At 42.6% G+C, this 26409-nt stretch overlaps 1 protein-coding gene across 2 annotated transcripts in view; it reads left to right on the top strand.

Annotated features, from left to right (window-relative positions):
* Positions 1-26409, top strand: part of WDFY2 (WD repeat and FYVE domain containing 2) — a 204084-nt gene that overhangs the window by 148515 nt on the left and 29160 nt on the right. For both annotated transcript variants that reach the window (XM_037800667.1, XM_037800666.1), the window contains exons 5-6: positions 6080-6230; positions 13553-13665. In XM_037800667.1, the coding sequence (XP_037656595.1) occupies positions 6080-6230; positions 13553-13665 (264 nt within the window). The remainder of the gene's footprint in view (positions 1-6079; positions 6231-13552; positions 13666-26409) is intronic.

Genomic DNA, 26409 nt, shown 5'->3' on the forward strand with positions numbered 1-26409 from the left:
AATAACATTTAAAAATCAAGCAGGCTTTTGTTAATCCCACTTCTGGGGCAGGTTGGTAGTTTGCTGGTAAGAAAGATGGCAGTTGGCTCCAGGCTGTGCTTCCAGAAAAGACTGGCCTACTTTGGTCATCATTTTGAGACCTTAGCAAGCCTGAAGAGTACTTGTACCCAAATGTGATCGTGTTTTAATGGACGATGGCTGCATTTCCCCACGTTAGAAGGATTTTAGTGAAAGCACCTGTTTTATAAGTTCCTGGGGGTCTAATTACTCCCAAGGATAGAAACTTATTTCCCTATAGGAGTGGGACTTTAGCTTTATTCATTTGCATCGTAGGAGCTGGTATAGCTGTGGAGTTTTCGTAAGGATTCGGGCTACCTAGAAAGAATCCATGTGGTCAAAAGCTGGGGGAAAAGCAGATAAAAACAGTAACTTTTTTTTTTTATTATTATTCATTAATAAATGCTGTGCTGGGAGATGATCAGTCATATAAAATGTTTGTTTTTTGTTTTTGTTGTTTTTTTAACCATTTATTGTGTTATTTATATTCCCAAAAGCCAAATAAATAGCTTAATTAAAAAAAAAAATGTGTAAGGGTAATTTACCATATTAACAAGTTAAAAAAGAAAACCATATGATCATCTTCATAGATACAGAAAAGCCATTTGACAAAGTCTAGTATCCATTCCTGATTTTTAGAACTAGCAGTAAACTAGGAACAGAAGGAAACTTCCACAGCCTGATAAAGGACGCCTACAAAAAGGCTGCAGCTAAATCCAGATTTAAAGATTGGGGATAGAATAACTTCCCCTACAATGCAGAGCAAAGGAATGTGCCCCTCTTAGCACTTCTCTCCTAGCTGGGTTCCCTAGGGATAGAAAATATGTTTCTAGACCGAGCGTGCCTCCTGCACGTCCAGCATAGTGAGTGAAAGAGCTACACGAGGCAGAGGATCCTGAAAATCCCGTGCACCAGGTGTAAAGAGAAAATTCTGTGAGTTTTTAGAAGGGATGAAATGGGGAACCACAGGGCTTCCTCACTGGAAACCAGATGACAGTGGAATTAATTAAAAAATTAATTTCAACCCTGAATCCTATGTGTAGTCAGGATATCAAGTGTGCGGGGAAAAAATTGATGAAGGTATTTTCAAATATGCCAAGGTCTCAGAAATTTTACTTCTTAGCACTCCTCCTAAAATGAAAAATTTGAAAGAGGATGAAGACAAGATTTAACGTACAAGGGGACAAAGAAATTTCCAAGATGCATCAGGCCTGGCAAGCAACTAGTCTAGAATTGAGCAGGAAAATGGACAGGTCCATAGAGAGAGGGAAAAAATAAAAGAAGTGCCCAAATGTGGTTGACCATATTGGGAAAGTAAAACTCTCTTAGCAAATTTGAGACTGTTTTTGTATATAGAAAGCTAAGCCAATGAAACAGAAATAAGGTATTTATTAACTTCAGGGAAAAAAAGTTTTTACAGGGAAGAAAATATAATTACAATACACAGGTGTACCTTGTTTTATTGAGCTTTGAGGATATTGCGATTTTTAGAAATTGAAGGTTTGTGGCAACATTGTATCATGCAAGTCTGCCATCACCATTTTCTCAACCGCATGTGCTCACTTCATGTTTCTGTGTCACATTTTAAGGTATGTACATCGAGTTATAGACATAATGCTGCTGTACACGTAATAGACTACACTATAGTATAAACGTAACTTCTATATGCACAGGGAAACCAAAAAATTCATGTGACTCGCTTTGTTGCGGTGATCTAGAGCCAAACCTACAGTGTCTCCACAAAATGATTACTGAGAATTGATATAATTTCATTAGGAAGATTGGGGGAGGGAAAGAGCATGTATTGCTGGGCGGATGGTGGCAGATATGTGGGAGGGCCATGTCCTGATCTTCCATTAGAGGAGGTCAGTAGATAATGACTGAAAAAGTCCTTGTATAGCCATTCAAAATTTACGTGGCTACCAGAAGAAAAAGTTTAAAAAACTGGAAGTGTAGTCTCTGTAGTGTTGAAAAGTAAATGCTCTAGAATTGTGACAAATTTTTGAAAAAGAAGTATAATGGAGTATATAATTGCTTATTAAGTGTCTAAATATACCATAAAGCTACAGTAATTCAAACATCATGGTACTGGCGGGAGAATAGACATTGAGTTAAACTAAAGAATCCAGAAATATAGCCATGTAAATATCAGTATTTACTATTTGAAAATATGTCATTTCAGACTATTGGGTAAGGAAGAATTACTCAGAACGTGGTTATAGGATAATTGGCTCTCCATTTGGGAAAAATAATAAACGCAGATCCCTACTTCACATGACAACTAAAAATAAACTCTAGATGGATTAAACATGTATCCCTTTAATGTGGCAGTTCCCTTCAGGTAATCTGTCCTCCAGAAGTAAAATTCTTGTTCAAGTCACAAGGTCATGTGTTCAGAGATGTTTGCTGTAGTAATATTTTGTGATAGCAAAATGTTGGAGACATGCTATCATCCATAGATAGGGGAGTGTTTAAATAAATTATGGCTTATTTATACCAAAGGTTAGATAGTAAATATTTTGGACTCTGTGGGCCAAACAAAGCAAAATTAAGGAAATTATGTAGGAAGTTCTATAACGAGAGAAAACAAATTTCTGCACATCTTTTATTGATGAAATTCAAAATGCAATATCTGAGAACAATTATATGTATTTTGGTAGTACAGGACTACAAATGAGAAGAATGTAATTCAATTTTGAGAAATAACTTTTTGTTTAATTGGGGTTCAAAGTTTATGTTTCCTGTCATCAAATTGATTGCAGTTGTTCATCTGTAAAAGCCACACTTAACTGGCAAACACACGGGAGGCCAGATTTAGCCCACGGCCATATTTGCCAACCCTGATATATTTCACGGAACAGTATGGCCCCTCAAAAGGATGTGTTAGATCTGTATGTGCTGTTTTATATGTACTAACATAAAGGAGCAAGTTCACAATATTGTATACATATTAGCACAGCTTTTCTAAGAAGGCCTAACCATGTTTGTGTGTGTGTGACTGCCTGTGCATGAAAAATAAAGGATGAGAAGAATGCACAGAAAGCTGTGACAGTATTCCTTTCCCCGCATTGCATCCTCAGGAGGGAGAGTAGAAGGAAGTTTCATTATTTACTTCATATTTTTCCTTCTTGGTTGAGCTTTATTTTTTCAGTTCTCCTTATGCTACTTTGTAATTTAAAAACATTTCAAGGACATTTAAAACCACTTGCCCAGGATCTGCAGTATGCATCTTAACTACTTCTAGCATGTTTTCCTTGATTTAATAAACTCAAAGGTGTCGATGACGACAGCTAACACTTAAGTTGTGCTTATTGTGGGCCAACACTTTGTTAATCACTTATGTATGTTAACACATTCGATCCTCGAAACAGCTCTGTAAGGTATTTTTGTCCCCATTTTTATCCCATTTTATCCCCATTTTACAGATGTGGGAACTAAGGCCCAGAGAGATTAAGTGGCTTATCCAGAGTCACAGGCAGTAAGCGAGGGACCTGGGAGAGGCTGTGGTGCTCCCGCTCCACTCTGTGGCCTCTCACCCCATGTAAATCAAACACAAACAAGTAGTGTGTGGCCGTGTTGTCCAAGTATTGCCTTGCTTTACTTTCCTTCTTATTGGTCAGAATATACTTCCAGAGTCACGGTCCCTTTGATGGTTTTGTGTCTTCTGACAGAATTTATTAGTTCTCTTCTTCGGCGAAATTAAACCTCTACTAGATCTCAGATAGCTGAAGCCCCCACCACTGGTGTTTCCCCAGGTGGTTTTGTAGTTGGCTGGTACTTGCCTGCTGCAGTTTCCCCTGGGTCTTCAGACAGCAAATTCCTTGCCATTCTTCAGGTCTCGGCTTCGTCACGCGGCCTTAAGTGACCACCAGGTTCTCTGTGTTCTGCGTACTTGGTGCTGTCTGGTCCCTCTTCCGTCCCCACTGTCTCTTCTTTCGTTGGGTCTTCATCCTTCCCCACCTGGAGTGTTGTAACTAACAATAAAATTAACTTATCGTGGAGGATTTACCCTGGGCCGAGCCCTGTGCTGAGTCACAATGATATTGTGAGGCAGATGCTGTTTGCTCTTTTATAGATGAGGAAACTGAGGCCCAGAGATGTCTAGTAACCTGCACAGGGTCACTCAGCTGGGAAGCCCAGGCTTCTTGTGACTCTCGGATCCTAGTTACAAATGCGTACCTTTAAAAGGTTTCCTTTGATGAAGGTATTCCATCACCTGAGGAGGAGTGTGTGCTTTAAGCGTTTTGTGGCAGCGGACACAGAGAAAGAGAACCAGCCTTGGTGTCAGAGAGCCTAGGGTTGTAATTCCGGCGTTATCACTCAGTTATGTCACTCTCACTTAACGTTTCTGAACCTCTGTCTCTTCCTCTGGCACCTGAAGGCAGCTCGTCTTGTATTCCAGGGCTGCCGTTACCCACCCTTGGACTTAGACAGTGGCAGGCGGAAGGCCAGGGGCCCCTTCAAGGGAAGAGGGGCAGGGGGCAGGGGACCCCTCTCTGCCCATAATAGACTTGGGTACCTTGGGCTCCTTAAAGAGTTAGACTTTGTTCCACACCGGTGAAAGATGATCTGTGTTTGATGGCACAGGCATGACAAAGTCTTTGGGGCTTTCTTCAAGAAGGCACGTGTGCTGGTTAAAGGCTCAGCGTTGACCTTGATGGTAGCTGTGATCTCTGAAAGGCAGATACTCACCGTTGATCAGTCACAGCATTATTGCATCTAAATCCCCTTAGATTCTCCATGCTTTAACTATTAGATTTTACCATATCAGGCATTCAGTGGAATGATTGTGCTGCAGTATTCACATGGTTCTGGCTGTAATGTATGGTGGTCAGTTTAAAAGGACCATCTGGCCAAGGCTGGGATGTGTCTGTAAAACGAGGAAACCATCCACTTTGTGGGGGGTTACAGTGATTAGGCAAGAGGGTGTATTTAGGGTACTTGGCACTTGCTAAGCACTCGGAAACTGTAGGGTGATATCGTTATTGCTAGTCGAGTTACATTCATCCATCTGTACCATTGGAGTCTATTTTCATCATCAGAATGGGGCACTGATGTCTTCTCTTGTCACCTCTTCACTCGCACGACTTGGAGAGTACGCTCAGACCCGCCAGACCGCCAGCCCAGCAGAGCCCAGTGGGGTTCATGGACGGCACATCCATGTTCCTTTCTCTGTGTTCAGTGGTCGTGGATCCCGTCCCATGGCCCCTGCAACCATATAGTAATAAAAAAGTAAAAATCCTCCAGCTGATTTTATTTGGTAACTGAGGAGCCGCAAGACCTTGGCCAAACTACCCAACTTCTTCTCCCTCAGTGTCCCCATATGTAAAACTGGGAGATGGACTAGATGACAGTTAGTCTCTTCTGACTCTGAAAATGTATGATGCAATCATGCCGTGATGATGTTGCCCTTGTATATAAGCACTTCTGGGAAGTGTGTCTCATAACCTTATAGATGTAGACTCGGGCATAAGGGGTCTTTCATTTTATTTTATATCGTGCTTGGGAATAACACTGTAGTCCCTTCCAAGAGTTTGATTTCTCAGTCTGTTTGTTAGAACTTTGGTATGGGAGTATAAAATGCAACTCCAGCAAAAGAGGAGCAATGCTGTTTCTTTCTAAGCTCACGTGAACTGGCCACCGTCCTTCCTAATGTGTTTTGTGGTGGTTGGCTGGATCTGGCACTCTGGACCCCAGCAGCCCTAACATATCTGAGGGAGGTGGACCCAGGCCCTCTGGCCACAGGAGCTCTCCAGGGCAGTAAGTGTAGGGCTACAGGGGCAGAGAGGGGGAGAGCAGTGTGGGGAGGTGGGCAGTTTTTAAGAAGCGTGCAGAAGCTTCTGACCTGCCCACCCCTGGGAGCCCCCCACCCTGAGCTCCGCTGCTCTACCCCGTGTGTGTCCGCGTGTCGCCCTCCAGCTACCCCAGAGTGGGGAGGAGAGGATAAAGCACCCCGACGGACCGTGCTTTTCCGGGCCCCTCGGGCTGCCGTACACATGCTTCCTTGTCTCTTGGTTTTCAGCGCATCAGAGCAGAGTGACGATGGTCCTGTTTGTCCTGGAGCTGGAGTGGGTGCTGAGCACCGGGCAGGACAAGCAGTTCGCCTGGCACTGCTCCGAGAGCGGGCAGCGCCTGGGAGGCCACCGCACCAGCGCCGTGGCCTCGGGCCTGCAGTATCCTTTGCTGAACGGAAGCCCCTCGGTGGGTGCTCACCTGCCGACCGCTTTCTTTCAGGACAGTTCGGGGGCTTTGGTACTTGAAAGGTGTGTGTTTTTGTTTCTGAGCTGCCCTGTGTGATTAAGACATTCACGGACGTTCCTAAGGCACGCATCTTCGAAGGTGCCACGTGGGTGGAGTGGCGTGAGGGGACGTCACCCGGAATCATAGACCCTGCTGACAAGGCTGGGGGCCGACTGTGACGGACACACAGCCCAGCTGTCGGAAAGAATGAATGACTGTGGGGAATGGGGAGGAAGTGGTGACCGTGCTACGTATGACCTTAGATTTTACACAGAGTAAGTTACACGAGACACTAAGGCTGTGAACAGTCTCATTGGCGACTGGTAGGAGGACCTCAAGGTCTCCATTCGTCTGACAAACACCAGTTGAAGGGCTCCCGTGCCAGTTATCTGCGCAGTGGTACCACAGGCTCGGTTGCAGCTCTGAGACTTCTCCAGGGTATGTAGAATGATATTAATTCTTACCTCCCAGGTCACCCAGGCCCTCATGCTCAGTGTGAATCACTGCAAATGCCAGGTAACTGCAGACCCAGCCCGGTGGACTCCAGCAAGTGAGAAGTGTGTGTGTCGATGATGCTGTCACTGTCAGGAGTAAAGGGCCCTGGAATTCCCTGTGAAAAAATGCCTGGAATCTCCACATTGTGAATAATGAGACAGAAGGAGGAAACCGGTCTGTCCTTAGTAAAAGCAGGAAGAAGCCCTATTTATAAAATGCCTGTGCAGTGATTCTCTGCTATCCGACAAGCTGCTTTGTTGTTTCTTTGCAGGCACGCGGCAGTAGCTGTGCTTTGGGGCCCTAGGCTAACATCACTTTTATTCTCACCGAAAGGGCAAAGGAAAGGAGCGAAGAGTGGCCATGGTGGAAGGCCATGGAAGTGGCGAGGGACCGAGAAGGCCAGAAGCAAGGGTGATAAGAAACGGGCAGCAGGGCCAGCTTAGCTTTGAGAGAGTAGTACCTTTTGAACAAAATGCCTCCAAACCTCTCCAGGAACCAGTTCAGATGAGCATAATGCTTGAGTGGAAATTCATGATGTCTCTTGCCAAAGGAGTAATGATTTCTTTACAGCATTAGAGCTGAGGTCATCCAGGCCAACCCCTCAGTGTACCACTGAGCCAGCTCAAGTCCAGAAAGGGCCAAGTGCCTTATCAGAGGCCACCCAGCTGGTGAGTAGAAAAATCACCTCCAGAACCCAGGTCCTCAGCCTCGGCCTCCTGTGAATCTCCCATTCCACTGCTTTGCCCCTTGAGGACAGAATTAACGGCATCAATATAATTTGTTCTTAATCTGGTGGCTTCTGCATCACCCAAGGGACTTGTATTAGTCAAGTCAAGAAGGGTGGAAAAACACACAGCTCTGGCCCTCAAGAGGCTTAAGTTGTAAATTACCTGAAAATAAAAAACCCGAAACAGATAGAATTTTAAACTTGTCGTAAAGTCATCCTCATTTTTTCAGTTTGCCTTTAGCCACACCATGCAGTTTAACACGCACAAAAGCCGTGTGACTGGGTGCCAGAAGCTTCTGCGTGTGTGCAGAGAGCAGCTGGGCTTCAGCCCCAATGCGAGTGACCATCGCAGGCCCATCGTGGGCCTGGCGGCCAGGGTGGGGCTTCCCTGACCTCCACCAGCTCTGCCCTCTGCCTCTCTAGCTCCGAGTTTGGAACCACAGGGCCAGCCCTGGCTCCCAGAAGCATATCTGTCCCTGGTGTTTTCCCAGCGCTGAGCACGGACGGCCTGGCCGGTTTTAGCCGAGAGCCAGGTGGCTTTTCCCAGGCTGGTGGGCAGGTCGCTGAGAGGTCACCCATCCATTGTTGGGGTTCACATTTAAATCGTGGCTAAGACACATCCACTCACGTGCATGTCCCTGTCCACTTCTCTCCTTTCCCCTTCTCTGCCACCTTCCACACACTTACGGTTTTTATTGGTGTTGAGGGAAAGAAGAAGAAGCTCTAATGAAACACCGGAACATGTTCAGAATAATCTTCACCCCTATTTGTCTTTGTAGTGGACAACTCACAGTATGGAGTCCACAGATCCGCTCGTTCTCTTCCTTCTCCACCCTCGTCGTTGATCCTTGCCAACAAGTGACAGAATTAAATTGAATCGAATTCAGCTGTTTTTCTGTTGTTTCAGGCATCTTGCAGAAGTGATTATGCAATGAAAATAACTAAAATTCAAGTAGAAAGATAAAGGAAGACAAAAAGCCTGGCCAGTTCACAAATCGAATTATCACTTTTTCAATAACCTCGAGTTCTTTGATTGTTTTGGCTAAAGACCCAAATTCAAATATTACATGACCAGATGTCCTAATGACTGTATCAGCAGTGTTGGAAAAGAAGAGAAGGTAGGAAAAAGGAGAGAAGATAGAAGAAAACAGTCTCTGAGACTTTACAGAGTGCTTGTACGTACATTATTTCATTTCCTATCCAGAACAGTAATGTGAAGTGGAAAGGAAGGACTTTATTCTCCATTTTCACGGTGTAGAAACCAGGGCTCAGGGGATCTGAAAGGTTGCATGCCTTGCTCAAGGTCCAGATCGGCAGAACCAGCCTTAGCACGTGGCTGTTAGCATCCTTGAGCCAGCCCTCTGCACAGCTAGATGAAGCACAATCGAGATATTTCCCAAAGCTCCCATGGCAGGTGGATGTTAGGAAATGGAAATGGTTTGTTTTCCCACTTCAGTTCTGTTCCTAAATTTGAGAATACTTTATCCAGCCTCCCCTGTCAGCATCTGGTTATTTGACCATGTTTTGGTCACATTTTTCACGCGTCAGCAAAATAATTTGGGAATCTTTATTTGGAATTTTATTCATTTTAGAGATATTTCCAGGATGTCACCCCATACTGTGGAATGTCTTCCCCCCCAAATGTAATCTCTTGAATTTATTCCCCTGCAGGTAAAGAGCTCTGAAAAGCTGTTAAGATTGTCCAGATTTTCATATTTCTTCATGTCACACTTAATGCCAGTCACTCTGGATTTGAGATTGTACTGTAATTTTATTTCAGCCCTCCTCTAAAAAGCTTTTGTTGACTTCATGGTTTTTGTTTTTTTTTTTAAGAGAATACCATTATTTACCTGCAGTTGTAAAGGCTGTTGGATATCAGATTGAGTCTGTTTTTTTTTTTCATATATATTCCTAGAATTAATCAAGGTAAATTTAAGGTGATTTTTTCCTTCAAATTCTAATATTGTTTTACAAATATCTGATAACTTCTTGGAGACTGTAACTGCTATTTTCCTTTGTTCTTGAGACTGGAAGAATTTGTTATGCTTTGTTCACCTTCACTTATTTTTTTTTAATGTTTCATTATAAAAATTGACCAAACATGCACCGAATGGGAGAAAGTGGTGTAATGGACACTCATACTCGTCTCTCGGATTCACCGTGAGTTCTTCTATCCGCTTTTGCTTTCTCTGTCTTGGTCTGTCTCCCTCTTTCTCTGCTGAAATATTTTGAAGCAAATCGAGACTTTTTTGTTCTTCTTTGTCCACCTCTAAAAAATATGGACCTTTTTTCCCAATCATCACAGTGCTACTATCACTCCTAAAAATTCATAATCATGCCTTAACATTGTTGAATAATCAATCCATTTTCAGGTTTCACTGATTGTCTCAAAAATGTCTTTAGGCATTGGGTTTGTATCCAAAGGTCCACACTTTGCCTGTGTTTATCACATCTCCTAAGTCTTTTTTTAATCTAGAACACACCCCCCCTTTCAATTTTTTTTTTAATGCATTGACTTGGGAGGCATGAGGAGACTGGGTCTGTTGTCCTGCAGACATTTGCATTCCAAATCTATTGCTTCGCCTCCCCCTTTATGTCATTTAACTTCTTCCCGTACCTGCCCTTCCGCCTTACTCCCTGTAAACGGAAAGTTGCCTCTCAAGTCTTGGTTCAGTTCAGATTCACCTTTTTGGTAAGCACACTGCCTCTGTGTGCGTGGGCCTCGTACTGCTTCACGCAGGATGCTTGAGATGTCAGGGCTTCTCCCTGCTCGGTGAGGGGTGGTCCGCTGGAGACCACCTGCTCCCTGCAGTCAGGGTTCCCCATCGGCTTGTCACCTAATTGATTTCATCCATTGATGATCTTTCCTGAATCACTTCTTTCCTGGGGGTTGCAAAGTGGTGGTTTACTAATCCTATCATTTTTTCTATATGTGTTAGTAGGAATTTCTCTATCAAGTAGAACTTTCTCTCATTAACTAGGGCTATTTGTCTGCCTTGAACTACAACTTGTACAGGAAAAGCAGGATGCATTCTTAATCCTCCATCTTTAATTGTTAATTTTCAGAGTGAAGATTTACTGCCCCGATTCCTCCAATAGTCATCTTTTTTTTTTAATGCTGTTGTGTACCTTAATTTTGTTGTTTTTTTATATTCACTATGTTTCAGTAAATCACCTTTTTTTTTTTTGTTTTTTTTTTTTGTTGTTGTTGTTTGATGCTCAAATTATCCCATCATCAGCCAATAAGATCCCCTGCAGATTGGTTTCTTTGTCCTTTGGCTACAACCCCACTAGCCTTTCTTAGCTTCATTCCTTTCTGTCAGAACATGTCCTAAGCTCATCTCGTACTGTCCCTGTCCCAGTCCTAGGATTGCCATTCCTTCCCATGAGCAATAATACTCAGAGATAACTAGGGGATATATTTGTATTTTTTTAAAAAGGAAACATAAGTTCACATATTTCTAATTTAAATTTAACATTATAGGGTTTTTACTTCATTTTTAAACTTGATTGTTTTATACACTGAAATACCTGTTTTGAAGCATCAGCGTAATTCCTTGTTTGCTTTATCCTTCAGTATATTAGTTTCAAAATAACAATAGCATTATTATAATAGCAGTGAGACTAATGAAGGAGACTTTAGATTTCTTTGCAGTTCTCTTTGTCCTTAGCATATAGTCCACCAAGGATGTGCAGTCAAATATGCTGTGTTTTGTGGTCACTTGACTGATTCTACTCACTGCCTGGTTATAGCACCTCTTTGATACAGGGGATTCGTTTATTTTACTTGGTTTTCAATTTGCAGGGGAGTGGGGTTCTTTTAATTTTATTTATCTTTTCGAATATGTAAAACAATGAAAAGATTCCCAAGTGGAAACTATTAGCTAACAGGAGAGAGACTTCACCCCCATCTTTGCCTCCTGTACCTGGCTTCTCCTTTTCCAGAAGCAGACCTCTTTGTTTTCTAAATATGAGCACACCATATATATTTATAGTTCCCTTCCTTCCTTACCCAAAAGGTAGCATAGCATATAAACTCTTAAGTACCCCTCCCCAGCACACACCCCACTTATTAATATATCCTGGGAATTACTCCATGTCAGTGTATAGAGATATTATTCTTTTTTGTTTTTCAGCTGCACATTGTTCCATTGCTTGGATGCATCATAGTTAATTCACTAAGTCCCTAAGGATGGACTTTTTGGTCATTTTCAAACTTTAGCTTTTAAAATAATATAGGGTAAAGAGCCTTGAACATGTGTCATTTCATATTTATATTGGTTTGTCTCTGGAGTGTAGCCCTAGAAGCGGGATTACTAGCCATATGTTCAAATGCATATATAAATTTGCTATCACCACGTTCCCTTTCATAAGGGTTATGTCATTTAGCATTCCAACCACTGTATGAGAATACCTGTTTCCCTACATCTGCACTACAGAGAATGTGGTCACACTTTTCGGTTTTTGCAATCTGAGACGAGAAAAATGTTATTCTAGCATAGTTTTAATTCACATTTCTTTTATTATGAGTGAGGTTGAGTTTCTTTGCATATTTTTAAGGACCAGTGTTGAATCACCCTCAGATTCAGGGATTCCCTAGAAGAACTCATAAGACTCAGCATGTAGTCATACTCAAGGCTGTGATTTATTACCGAGCAAGGATTCTCAACACAGTTAACAAAGGGAAAGGCACATGAGGCCAAGTCCAGGGGAAATCAGCCCCAACTGCCAGGGTCCTCTCCCAGCAGAGTCACAGGACACATTAACTCCCCCAGCAAACAGGTGTGACACCTGAAATACTGTCAGCCAGGGGAGCTCCTTCGAGACTCAGAGTCCAGGGTTTTGTTTTCGGGCCGTCCACGTGGGTACCCTCCTCTAGCACATACCAGAACCCCGGGCCCTCAGAAGGAAAGCAGCTGTTCAGCGTACACCACATTGTCTGTACTGACAGTTGAGACCCAGTGAGCCACTCTGATCAGTTAATGATGGGAACCCCCTCCCCCCAAATCCAAGTTCCCACATGCCAGCCAGAGGCCACCCGGAAGCAGGCCTTTCCAAGGATCACGCTCACGCCTGCTGGGTGAGCTCTTTCCTGCACAGGACCATGTTTGTTTTTAATTGTTGAGCTGTCCATGTGCTTTTCCCATTTGTCTCTTAGGTTTGTAGTCTTTTTTCTTCTTGATTGCTGTTTTTATATTAAGGATTTGGGCTCTTTGTGGCATAAGTTGCAAGACTTTTTTTTTTCCAGTTTGTCTCTTGACTTTACATATGGTATTTATTTGTGTTTTTGAGTCATAGCTTTTCTCACTTCAAGCTTGTAAAGGAACTGTCCCATCCAAAATTACTGTGTTTTCATTTTTTTACATTTAGATCCTTAATCCATTTGGAATTTATCCTGGTATATAATATGTGAAATACAGATACAGATTTGTTCCCAGATAGCTGTCTAGTTTGTGTCAACATCATTCATTATTTTAAAAAATCCATCATTTCTTTACTGAATTTGAAGAACCACCTTTATCAGACATGTACTAAATTTCTGTATGCTTGTGGGTGTATTTCTAGACTTTCAAAATTCTGTTCCTTTGGTCTGTTTGTCTGTTTATGCACCAGAACCACACTTTTAATTGTAGGGATTTTGTAACATGCTTTAATATCTATCCAGTAGGGATAATATCCCCCTCTCAATGGTAAAAAATATGTATATATATACATATATATATTTTTTACCTTCAGAGTTTTCTTGGCTCTTCCTGCTTATTTATTTTTCCATATGAACTTCAGAATCACCATATCTAGCTCTAGAACAAAAAATCTGTTGATATTTTTATTGGAATTACATTAAATTGATATCTTTATCATGTTTAGTCCTCCTGTCCGATAATGTAGTCTGTCTTTCCATTTAAGTCCACTTTTGTTTCTTTCAGGTGTATGTTTTTGTTTTCCTCACAGGAACTGCCCATTTCTTGTATCTGTTCAATTGTAAATCTCTGCACTGATTTTGGGAAACAATCCTTAATGCTTACATGACAGATTTGATGTTGAAACCCGGCATGTGTTTGTGGGGGACCACTCAGGCCAAGTAACAATCCTCAAACTGGAGCAAGATCGCTGCACCCTGGTCACGGCATTCCGAGGACACACAGGTAGGAGTAAAAGCAAAGAGTCGTGCGCCGATGTTACAGGGAGATGGTACCCGCGGCAGATTCCCATAGGTTTCGAAGGTGGCAGTGCATGATCTTGTGCAGAGATAACACACAATGCACATAACTGATTTCAGAATGGTTCAGCAAGATAGAATGTCAAAAATGTTTCTGTACCATTCCGAACAAGGAGGAACCAGTCTATTGAGGAAATGTTGGTGATTTGGGTGTTTGTCCTATTCCACTGGAGGAAGCCAGGGTTGGTGTGTGTAAATGAAATGACGGCTGAGACTCTGTGGCAACTGCTCAACCCCCAGAAGGCTGAGCATTCAGCTGCCGCAGTCTGTCTTTCCCCTCCATAGAGGGAGAAGACACTGTGTGAGACAGAGTCCCACTTCCAAGGCAAATAAAGTGAAAAAGACATTCATCGTGGACAGATAGGCAGCTTAAAAGGGTAGAAGGTCCTTTTTACCCTTCCTTCCTTTTGGTTTTTTTCAGTCTAAAACCCGAGGCCCCTTTTCTTTTACTGTTCTGTTCAGGGTCATTTAAAAAAGGGAATATGAAATATTCATGTTTAGCCTTTGAAAAAGCTTGAGTAGATGATAATTACTAACTTTTAACTAGTATTTTTAAGATGTGGGATTGACTCTAAAAAATTCTGACCCTCGAAAATGAGTCACTGTCAGTTTTCATGGTTCTACCCAAAATATATCTTGGATCTAGACTTACATGTCTTCTACAGACTACCAACCCATGTTTCAGTATACAACGGGGTTAATACTAAGTTTGGACATGGTAAATGAACAAAAGTAAGGGAAAGGGATTGGAAAACGGGATAATATCTGGATCAAAAGGGAATTGCTACAGGAAAAATAAAGGAATGTTAGAGAGAAACATGTAGTAAAGAGAAAATTGAGTCCAGGGACAAAGATTCTTAAAAGATCCTGGTAATTATTTGTGCCTTTGGGAAGAAGAACGCACAGAAACGCCTGTAGGAGCCAGGCCTTTCCTGATGGGACATCCCTTTTCAGCCTCCTGCACACCAGTCACATCTGGGCCTGGGAGGGACCCAGAACTGCCCACTTCAGAAATCTTTTTTTTTTCCTGCAGTTTTACTGAGATATGGTCACATACCGTCCAATCATCCAAAGTGTACAATCAGTTGTTCACGGTATCATCATATGGTTGTACATTCATCACCACAATCAATTTTTGAACATTTTCATTACTCCAAAAAAATAAGAATAAAAATGAAAGTAAAAAAGAACACCCCAGACATCCCATACCCCTCCCGCCACTCTTCATTTGCCTTTCTGTCCCCGTTTTTCTACTCATCCATCCATACACTAGGTAAAGGGAGTGTGAGCCACAAGGTTTTCACCGTCACTCTGTCACCCCTTGTAAGCTACATAGCTATTCAGTCGTCCTCAAGAGTCAAGGCCACTGGGTTGGAGTGTGATAGTTTCAGGTATTTCCTTCTAGCTATTCTAATACATTAAAACCTAAAAAGTGTTATCTATGTAGTACATAAGAATGTCCACCAGAGTGACCTCTCGACTCCATTTGAAATCTCTCAGCCACTGAAGCTTTATTTTGTTTCTTTTCTCTTCCCCCTTTTGATCAAGAAAATGTTCTCAATCCCACGATGCCGGGTCCAGGTTCATCCCTGGGAGTCATGTCCCACGTCGCCAGGGAGATTTACACCCCGGGGAGCCACGTCCCATGTCCACCTCAGAAATCTTAACCCTCTTTGTCTCACGTGCCCCTCAAGTCTCCTAATCTTTCAGTTCCCTAAATCCTTACTTCAACACAACTTGCTCTTTCCCCGGGCTGAGGCTTCTGGCCCTCGATTCCTCCGTGTCCCCCACGTCTCTGCCCCTGTGATCTGGTGGCCCATCCCTTCAGCCACACGCCTCCCTGGCACCTCCTGGGGACCCTCCGCTGTCATTCAGGCCCGCTCCCCCTGCCCTGCACAGCTTCCTCAGGCCTGCACCACTCCCCCAAACCTCCTTCCCTGGCGTCTCCCCCAACTTCTTCCTTCACAGGAAAATATAGGCAAAGGCAGAAGCTTTTCTTTCTTGAAATTTGGTGTTCAACCCACATCCCCTCTCCAATAAACATTTCCTCCACCCCTCCCCACCAGCACCAGGGCAGGAGCCTGGGCCTTCCTCTAAAGGCATTAGGCAGAAAGAGCCTGGTGGCATTTTGAGAGATTGTTCTGGCAGTAGAGTGGAGAGGGCCTTCCTCCCTGGCTGATTCTCCGCAGGGACTGCACACCAAGAGTTACGCCATCGTTTCCCTCTTGACTGTCTCTCTCCTCTCAGTGCATTGACATGCTTACGTTTCCTGCCTCTCTGTTAAAACAAAACAAAACAAAATCAGAAAAAAGAATCCCCTCTCAATCCCATGTCCCATTGTAGCAATTTCCATCGTATTCTCTTAACAGCGGTGCTTCTTAAAAGAATATCATTTTCCCAGCTGTTTCAAATTCTTCATGGCCCCTTTGCTTTCCAGCTCCCTGCAGTTTGGCTTGTCTCCCCAATGTGACCAGTGGCCTGCTAAGTTTGTTCAATGCAGTAGACAAGTTGTAAACCTTGTCTTACTTCACCTTTCAGCCGCGTTTTACACCGGGATCATTCCTTCTTGCTTGTGACCGCCCTCCTCTGGCTGCTGTGACACATTCTCTCCCTGTTTTCCTTCTCTGTCTCTCCAGCTGCTTGTCCTTAGTCTCTTCTGTGCTCTGGTGGGGTTCTGTTCTGAAGCCTCTTCTCTTTATACTCTCTGTGCTCAAAACTAAAAGGGTCATCCTTGTCCCCAGATTCCTCACAACCCAGAAGGCAGGGGCCAGGGTGGAAGCCGGCACTAAGCCCTTCTGAGGACACGAGAGGGCAGCCCACTTGGAAGAGGGTGGGATGGCTCAGGGCAGATGACACTTCAGCGAAGATCCTTGGGGATGAGTAGTGTTCGGTTCATGGAAAAGAAGTGAGAAGAGCAACTCAGAGAAAACCAACAGGGTCCGAGTCATGGGGACTTGCAGGAGCATGCACTCTTGGGAACTACTAGTAACTCTGGCTGGAGCATTGGGTAGGAGTGGGGAGGCCACCAGAAAGAAGGTAGAGTCACTTGCAGTCACTGAGGATCACTGTATTATCCTGAAGTCAGTGAGAAACCAGGGAAGAGTTTTAAGTACAAAAGCTAACCTGATGGGATTTTGAGATTGCTCTGGCAGTAGGGAGTGTAATTGGTAAGTTAGGAAACTATGTCCCTTGAAATGTGGCAGTGGCCATGGGAAAGCAAGGAGTGGATCACCCTCAGGTGTTTAGGAGGAGAGCTCAGCAAGCCAGGTGACGGACTGGATGGTTCCCAGGTTTGGTTTAGGTAGAGGCGGCTTCTGGCCTTTGACCCTCAGTAGTAAGGCCTGCCCATATGGTGGTTCTCGGGAGGCCTCTGAGTTCTGTATTGTCCTCTGCATTGGGGGTCAGGTGTGGTCCAGGGGTCTCATTGTTACAAGCTCATTCTAATATAAAATGTTACCTTGGTATATTGTGTTTTTACCTTTCTCAAAGAGTTTAAAGCGTTTTCATATGGTTTTAACACAAAATGTCTTTGTGGCCCAGGAAGGTCAGTAACTAACATGAAGGCAGTTGTGGATGTTAGATCTTTAACTTATTGTCATCATCATTCCTATCTGTCCATCGCTAATCCAGCCATAGCACAGCCCATTCACTCAAAGCTAGAACCAGGACATCTAAGAGAGTCCGTGCTGATTCAAAAATATTTTTAAGCTCTTCCTATGTGGTAGGCCCATTCATTGCACTGGGAGATCCCAAATTCATCCAGACACAAATCTGGGAAAGGGGGTTTTGTAATGATTAATTTAATTTCCTCATTCCCCTGCCCCCAACAAGGGCCTTAAAGAGAATCCAGATCCATTAAAGGGTGATCCTGGGGTCTCATCAGTCCAGATCCAAACTAAGAGACACAAGTCTTGGCATGTGTACGGAGTCATGTGGCCATTTACCGCATCACTCCGTTTCCTGCTGTGTGATATAGCAGAGAAGGTCCTGTAAAAACTAGTGGATTAGTGATGGAATTAGCCCAATAGTCATATCCAGAGGCCAAAACACGACATTTACTCATCCATAGGGATGTAGGAAGCTAATTTTATGCTCTTATGCTCCCTCTGCTGGTTTTATTTCTGGAGCTAAATACAATTCTTTGTTATTTCTGCAGAAATTATAAAGCATTTCCATCAAAAAGTCATACACTGACTTGAAGGAAGAAAAAGTCAGATATTGACCATTGGAAATTGATATATTAATAAAATCTTTTTTTAACTTCTAAGACTATTTTGATTAGCATGAACTTATTGGTAATAGGAGGAATATAAATCTGCCAAAGCATACGAATTAATGAAAAATTAAATACAGACTTGTTCATTAAGGGTTAGGAGAATTACTGAAAGGAACAAATAGCTATAACAATAGCTGAACAAACAAAGAAAGGCATAGTTCAGTGCAGATACACAACTTCAGATGATTAAATTGAAAACCTTAATTTTTCTTTACGATGGAGGCTTCCACGTAGATCCAGTGCATATAAAGTACAAGTCAGTAGGTACAGATTTTTATCAGGAGTTAGTCAGGAGACTGATTGTGGGAAGATGGTAGCATAGGAAGCTCCAGGAATCAGTCCGTCCACCAGAACATCCATTAAACAGGCAGGAACTGTTTGAATTAACTATTTTGAAACTCCGGAGCCCAGTGGAACACTGTGCAACTTCCAGGGAAGAGCTGGAGGAAGAAGCTGGTAAATTACAGTAAAGACTAGTAAATTGCTATCTCTGCAGGGTGGTTACCACTGTCCAGCCCCCACTCTCACAGCAGGCAGCAGTGAGGTCTGGGCCCTCGCACAGCTGGCTGTTGCTAGAAAGGGCCAAAAAAAAATCTGTTTGCCCAAGATCTGGGGATAGAGGGGTAGGGGAAGAGTGTGGGCTAATCACTGATCACTGCTTTCATTTAGCTACTTGGGACCACTGGGGGCCCAGTTCTGAGTGTGATCATTTTCCCAACCATCCCGAATAAAGGCAGCTGAGGAGACTGAGAGCTGTGGAGGATAGCTGAAGACCTGCATTTGCTACGCAGGGAGCTGTTTCCCTCCTAAGCCCTCCCTCAGTCCCCTCCTCAGCAGTTCGGAGCCAGCCGAGCTCCCTTTGTTGGTCACTGGCCTTGTTCCGGCTGGGAAAGACTGACTTGGGAAACTCCTTTTTGGGGTGCCCCTTACCTACCCTCCCCCGAATTTGTTCTCTAGGCAAAAGCAGCTTGAGACAGTGGAAGCCCGGTAAACAATTAAGGCAGGCAGCCTGAGGCAAAGGCTTACCTGCTTTACGTCCAGCAGTGAAATACCCAGGAGAGGCAGAAGGTCTGTCTCCTGGATAGTAGAGAGGGCATTCAAACTCCTACAAACAGGGCAACTCCTAAGAGCACTAGCAAGCACCAGCCCAGGTCAAGACACAGGCTCAGAAAAGACAAGGAGGGCCCTATATTTTGTGTTCACTTTGGGCTGACCTTCTTGTTGGGGGGGCTGAACTCTGATGGAGACCAGCAAAGCCAATTTTGCAAAGATAGTGAAGCATGATTTTTGCTTAGATTTGCTTGGTTTGGGTAGCTCCTGACATTCAAGAAAATCTCTGTCATATCACCAGTTACAAACTCGAGAAACAGACATATCAGGGAATAAATCCCAGAGTCAGTATTTTAAAATATTAAAAAGTACAGTGTGCAACAAGAGATTACAAGACAAATAATTAAACAGGAAATGACCCATCCAAAAGAAGATAAAAATCAGAAATCATCAGTGAAGGAGACCAGACTGTAGACATACTGGACAAAGACTTAAAAAAAAAATGTTCTTCAATATGCTAAAGGAGATGAAGGAAAATACAGAGAAAGAAAGAAAGAATATCAGGAAAACAGTCACTATGTATTTTCAAGGAGGTATTGAAAATACAGAGAAAGAACCTAAAAGATATCAGGAAAACAATGAATGAACAATAAGTATCCAATAAGGATAGAAATTTTAAAAAGGAACCAAACAAAGCTACTGGAATTGAAGACCACAGTAACTGAAATGAAAAATTCCCAGGAGGTTTCAACAACAGAAGAAAGAATCAGCGAACTCAAAGACAGTACAATTGCTATGAGTCAGGCTGAGGAGGGGAAAGTAAAAAGAATTATAGAAAGTGAAGATAGCCTGAGAGGCCTCTGGGATACCATTGAGCATACCAATAAATGCATTATGGGAGTCCCAGAAGGACAAGAAAGAGAGGAAGGGGCAGAAGGAATATTCAAAGAAATAATGACAGATAACTTCCCAAACTTAGCAAAAAAACATGAATATGTACATCCAAGAAGCCCAGAACACCAAACAGGATAAAATTAAAGAAAAATGCACCCTATTGCATACTGATCAAACTGTCAGATGCAAAGGACAAGGGGAGAGTTTGAAAAGCTGCAAGAGAAAAGCAACCTGTTATGTACAAGGGAGTCCCGATTAGATTAAATGTCTGTTTCTCATCAGAAAACATGGAGGAAAGAAGGCAGTGGGTAGAAACACTTACAGTGCTGAAAGAAAACAATTGCCAACCAAGAATTTTATATCCAGCAAGACTTTTCTTTCAAAAGTATGGGAGAAATCAAGGCATTCCCAGATAAACAAAAGCTGAGGGAGTACATCACCACCAGATCTGCCTTACAAGCAGAGCTAAAGGGAGTTCTTCAAATTGATGGTAACCACAAGGAAAATATATGAAAAATATATCCAGGTAGAAATGAGAAGGGACTCAATATGGTACAGTACAGAAACTCAAATAAATATGAAAGTAGGCATTAATGGAAGAATTGAGGTATAAAAAATGTATGAGACTTAAACAAACATGAAATAGCAAAGTGGCAGATGAAAATTCTGCATTGTCAGTAGTTATTTTAAATGTAAATGAATTAAATTCTCCAATCAAAAGGCAGAGATTGGCAGAATGGATAAAAAGGCATAACCACACTGTATGCTGTCTGCAAGAAACTTAAATTCAAAGACATAAATGAGTTGAAAATGAAAGGATGTAAAATGTATTCCACACAAGTAGTAAGCAAAAGAGAGCTGGAGTAGCTATATTAACATCAGATAAAATAGTCAAACACTGTTAGAAGACAAAGACAGTCGGATATATATATATATGTAGGAGACAATTCAACAAGAAGATACAACAATTTTATATATATCTGCACCTGAGAGCAGAACCCCAAAATATATGAAGCAATGACTGACAGAATTGAAAGAAAAAATAGACGATTCTATGTTAATAGTAGGAAACTTTAATATGCCACTTTCAATAATGGATAGAACCTCTAGATAGACATCAGTAAGTAAGTGCCCATCAACTGACGAATGGATAAATAAAATGTAGTATATACATACAATGGAGTAATATTCAGCCATAGAAAGGAATGAAGTTCTGATACATACAACAGCATGGATGAACCTTGAAGACATCATGTTGAGTGAAATAAGCCAGACATGAAAGGACAAATATTGTATGATCTCACTGATATGAACTAATTATAATAAGCAAACTCATAAAGTCAAGATCTAGAATATAGTTTACCAGGGGATTGGATAGGGGTAGGGAATTAAGGCTTAAGATGTACAGAATTTCTGTTGGGGATGGTGGGAAATTTTTGATAATGGTTGGTGGTGATAGTAGCAGAAGAAGTGAATGTAATGTAACAGCACTGAATTAGATGTTTGAATGTGGTTAAAAGGCCAAATTTTAGGTTGTATGTATGTTACTAGAATAAAAATTTTTAAAAAATCTATAGCACTGCCCAACACAAGCAGTGAACCCTAAGTTAAACCATGGACTATAGTTAATTGTACAATTATAAAAATGTTCTTTCATCAATTATAACAAATGTGCCACGACACCAATGCAAGGTGTTAATAATAGGGTGGTTGTATGGGAACCCTTTATTTGATACATGATTTTTCTGTAGGTATCACAACTTCTCTAATTAAAAAAAAAAAAAAAAACAGACCCTCAGCAATTAACACGGTTGGACATAAAATTTTTTAACAAGTCAGTCCATCCGCTGCATATCTAATGGGTGCTGGGATACATAGGTGAATAAAACAGGTGTCATCCTGGCCCTTACTAAACATTCTGTCCAGTATGGAATACAAGCCTCGAACCAATAATTACAAATAACTAATCAAAATATTAAAAATGCCATGTGCAGAGCCAAGGCTGCTTTGGGAGCAAATAACAAGAGGGCCCCTCCTCATCCAGAGAGGTAAACGGAGGAGTCCTAAGGAGGCAGTATTGAAACGACATGTTAAGGGGTTGTAGAAACATTCCAGACCCCAAGGACAACAGGTGTGAAGCCCAGAGTGGACAACGTGAGCAAATTCAAACAGGCCAGGTGGAGAGTAAGATAAGGAGACTACAGCTGGGTCTTACCAGCAGTGTTTGAGCAGTGGGAAGCCAGTGAAGAAGTTCAAGCAAGGTCTTGACATGGTTTTTATTTCAACAAAGAACTGCGGCAGCTGTGGGTGGTGGGTTAAATGGGACAAGAACGGATGTGGGAGACCAGTTGGGAGGCCATTGCTGGAGTCCCTGGAAAAGGGTATGCTTGTAGGGGGAGACAGTGGGCCTGGAGAGAGGAGAGGTTCAGGATTATTTAGGAGACAAGAGTCAGCAGCACCTGGAGTTGCTTGGGGTAGGGGTGACTCCTTGGTTTCTGTCTTGAGCATTTGGGTGGATGTTGATGCCATTTACCAAAATCAGGAATACTGGAGGTAGAGCAGGTGTGGGGGAGGATATTCCAGGGCTCTCACCTGAACATGTCCGAGAGACATCCCTGGAGAGATGGCAAGGAGAGGGCTGGACACGCATTTGTGGATCTCAGGAAGAAGGTATAGAGTGGAGCACGTTTCGCTTTATGAAAAGCCTCATCTCTTCAGGTGGGGTGAGATACAGTAGCTGAAATGTCACGTATTTTATACAAGAGACTGAGGTCCGTGGGCTTATTTAGATGGCTCTCCTTTAGCCACATATTAACTTTCCATGGCTGTGGTGTGCGCTCACTCCACATACCCTGATAATGACAAAACCAGAAGTTTCCAACTCTGATTTTGCAACACTCCACATAATCCTAAGCTGCACCTTGAAGAGAAATACAGAGTCACTTGGGTGATACGAGGTAGGATGGGCCCTCCAGGCAGAGAGTAGCACATGTCCCATGAGAGAATGGCTTCACCAACAGAAAGTGTGTCCTCTTCTTGTTCTCAAAAATAATCCCATCAGCTCCCCTGAGGAGCTGAGGGAGGATGTGGAGGTGTTGGACTTCCTCACCTGGATTGTTGCTGCTGTTCTCACAACACTGGGGACTGATGGCTTGACATGCTGAGCTCTCAGGGGGGCTTGCCCCTATGAAGCTTCTTACTGCAAAGGAGAGGCTAAACCTGCTTATAATTGTGCCTAAGAGTCTCCCCCTGAGTGCCTCTTTGTTGCTCAGATGTGGCCCTCTCTCTCTCTAACTAAGCCACCTTGGCAGGTGATCTCACTGCCCTCCCCCCTACATGGGACCTGACTCCCAGGGGTGTAAATCTCCCTGGCACTGCAGGATATGACTCCCAGGGATGAATCTGGACCCAGCATTGTGGGATTGAGAACATCTTCTTGACCAAAAGGGGGATGTGAAATGAAACAAAGTTTCAGTGGCTGAGAGATTTCAAATGGAGTCGAGAGGTCACTCTGGTAGACATTCTTATGCACTATATAGATAACGCTTTTTAGGTTTTAATGTATTGGAATAACTAGAAGTAAATACCTGAAACTACCAAACTCTAACCCAGTAGCCTTGACTCTTGAAGATGATTGTATAACAACGTAGCTTACAAGGGGTGACAGTGTGATTGTGAAAACCTTGTGGATCGCACTCCCTTTATCCAGTGTATGGATGGATGAGTAGAAAAATGGGGACAAAAACTAAATGAAAAATAGGGTAGAATGTGGGGGATGAGTTGGGTGTTCTTTTTTATATTTATTTTTTTATTCTTATTCTGATTCTGGTATAAGGAAAATGTTCAAAAATAGATTGGGGTGATGAATGCACAATTATATGATAGTACTGTGAACAGTTGATTGTACACCATGGATGATTGTATGGGATGTGACTATGTCTCAATAAAACTGAATTTTAAAAAAAAATACATAACCAATTAAACTGAAAAAAAAAACCCCATCATCTTATCGTTGCACATTTGCATAGAGTCCAAGTCTTATTTAATTATACAGCCCTTACCACATGGAAGATGCCTGAAGGGCTTGTTGAATTGATCTGAATGAATGCTGTCATTTACAATTTATGAGCCATCCTTCAGTCTTCAGTAGAACTCATTGTTAGGATGTTTACCTAGAGCTGGGATAGGACCTCAAAGTTATTTGCTTTCCTTCTCCATCCCTTCCTATTTCGTGCCTTGGAGCTTTCCCTTCCATCTCTTCCACTCTTACTGAAACATGGTGGAACACTGGCCTTTGGGAAGTCTGATGAAGATACCCCGACTTAACTTTAACCTGGTTGTCTGTTTTCTCTTCCTGACTCATTGTTACTAGGACTCCCCTTCACAATCAGCCTCTTATGGCCTGATGTAATGTGGAAAAACTAGAGCTCAGGCCTGGTTCTAAAACCTAATTGATCTCATGATGTTTGGGATAGCATAGGAATAGGCTGATCCATGCCTTAAGGCTGACTCAGTGAAGGACACTGTTGGAGAGACTGTATAGAGGAGATCCCATGCAGTATAGTCACAGCTAACATTTATTGACTGCTTTCCATGTGCCAGGCACTGTTCTATATGCTTACATGTACTAACACATTAAATTCTGTTATCCTCCCTGTTTTATACCTGAGACTTCTACGGCACAAAGAAGTGAAACAACTTGCCCAAGTCACATGCCTAACAAGGGCAAAGCTGGGATCTGATCTGAGACCCTGTGCTTATATGACCCACCAGAACTTGCAGTGCCTGCAACCCCTGTTCACCAACAGAGAAGTCCAGGGGTCCTGCTTCTCATGGACAGCATTTGTGGATGGGGTGTGTACTGGTGGGGGGAATGGAAAGGTCTGTCACCATTTAAGTATTTTCATTTGCATCCTGACAGGATGAACAGCCTCTCCAATTAAGACAACTGTCTCTTTCTAACCATTCTTTTTAGCAGTGCCCACCGCTTTTAAATCTATTATGCTTTAAAGACCCTGAGCTATCATGTTCTCCATGTTAAAGACGGGAAATCATACATTTGTCATTTTTCTCTTAACTACTCCCTTAATTATGGTGGCTTCACCAGTCAACCAAGACCATTTCCAGAGCTTCTCCTTGAGGTGAGCGTTCCCTGTCCTAATTCATAGGTGTGGGTGGTAGACGAGATGCAGGCCCTCAGCCTGGGAAAGAGCTGTCACCAGCCTGGACTCCTGTGAGAACAAGGCATTCGTCTGACACTCACCCTTTCGTTCGGTCATTTGCTCATTTGTCCGTGCTTGTTGAGTGTCTGCTGGAAGCCAGGCACAATTCTAGGCACTCGGGGTACTGTGTGGAGCAAGCCAAAGCCCTGGCCCTCATGGAGCTTGTATTCCATTGGGGTGTTAGACAATAAATCAATAATAAGATCGTTGTGTTCTAGAAAAATAAAACAGCCTAAGGAGGAGAGTGATGAGGGTGGTCACAGAAGGTCTCTCTAAGGTCACTCAGATTCTTCAAACGTTAACATCTTTCAGAACTACAGTATAAATACCAAAATCAGGAAATTAACGTCCATACAATACTGTTATCTGATCCACAGACCTTATTCATGGTTCTCCAGTTGTTCCACTCAAGTCCTTTATCTGGTTCAGAATCCAACCCAGGATTGCACATTGCTTTCGGTTATCACGTCCTGTAGTTTCCTTTAATCCAGAGGATGTTAACCTAGTGTTAACTGATGTTAACTTGGATCACCTAGTTAAGGTGGTATCTGCCAAATGTCTCTACTTGAATTAGCCTTTGTAAGTAGTAAGTTTTTATAGGGACATACATTGAAGGTATGTAAATATCTGATTTCTAATCATATTTCCTCCCAATAATTTCACTATCCATTGGCAATTCTTATCAGAAACAATTACAGCTGTGGTGTTTTCCACATTGTGATTTTCTGTTATCATTATATCTTCTACATTTGTTGGTTGGAGTTCTCCTCAAGGAAAAACTTGGACTTCTCCATTTATTCATTTATTCAATTGTTGTATCAGCATGGATCCACAGGTTCTTATTTATTTCTATGGATGAGGATCATTACTACTGTTGTCTTTTTGCTCAGATTGTCCTAGATTTGGCCACTGGTGACCCGTCCATGTTGGTTTCTGTGTTCCTTTGACATGGCTCTGTCATTTTTTGAACATCTTGTACAGTCCCTGTCTTGGCCCTAGAATCATCCATCCAAAGAGCTCTGGTTCCTTTTTTGGAGAGTCATATTTAAGAACCAAAATCTGAGCATGAAATGTGCTCAGTTGCTGATGGGGAGTCATTGCTTCAGTAGAGAGAGCTAGAACAAATACATATACATACGTGTGTGTGTGTGTGTGTGTGTACACGTACCCACACATCTATAACTATTTCTATTTCTGTGTGTGTATATACTGATACTTCCAATTCTAA

This window comes from Choloepus didactylus, chromosome 12, assembly GCF_015220235.1.
Source record: "Choloepus didactylus isolate mChoDid1 chromosome 12, mChoDid1.pri, whole genome shotgun sequence".
Lineage (NCBI taxonomy): Eukaryota > Metazoa > Chordata > Mammalia > Pilosa > Megalonychidae > Choloepus > Choloepus didactylus.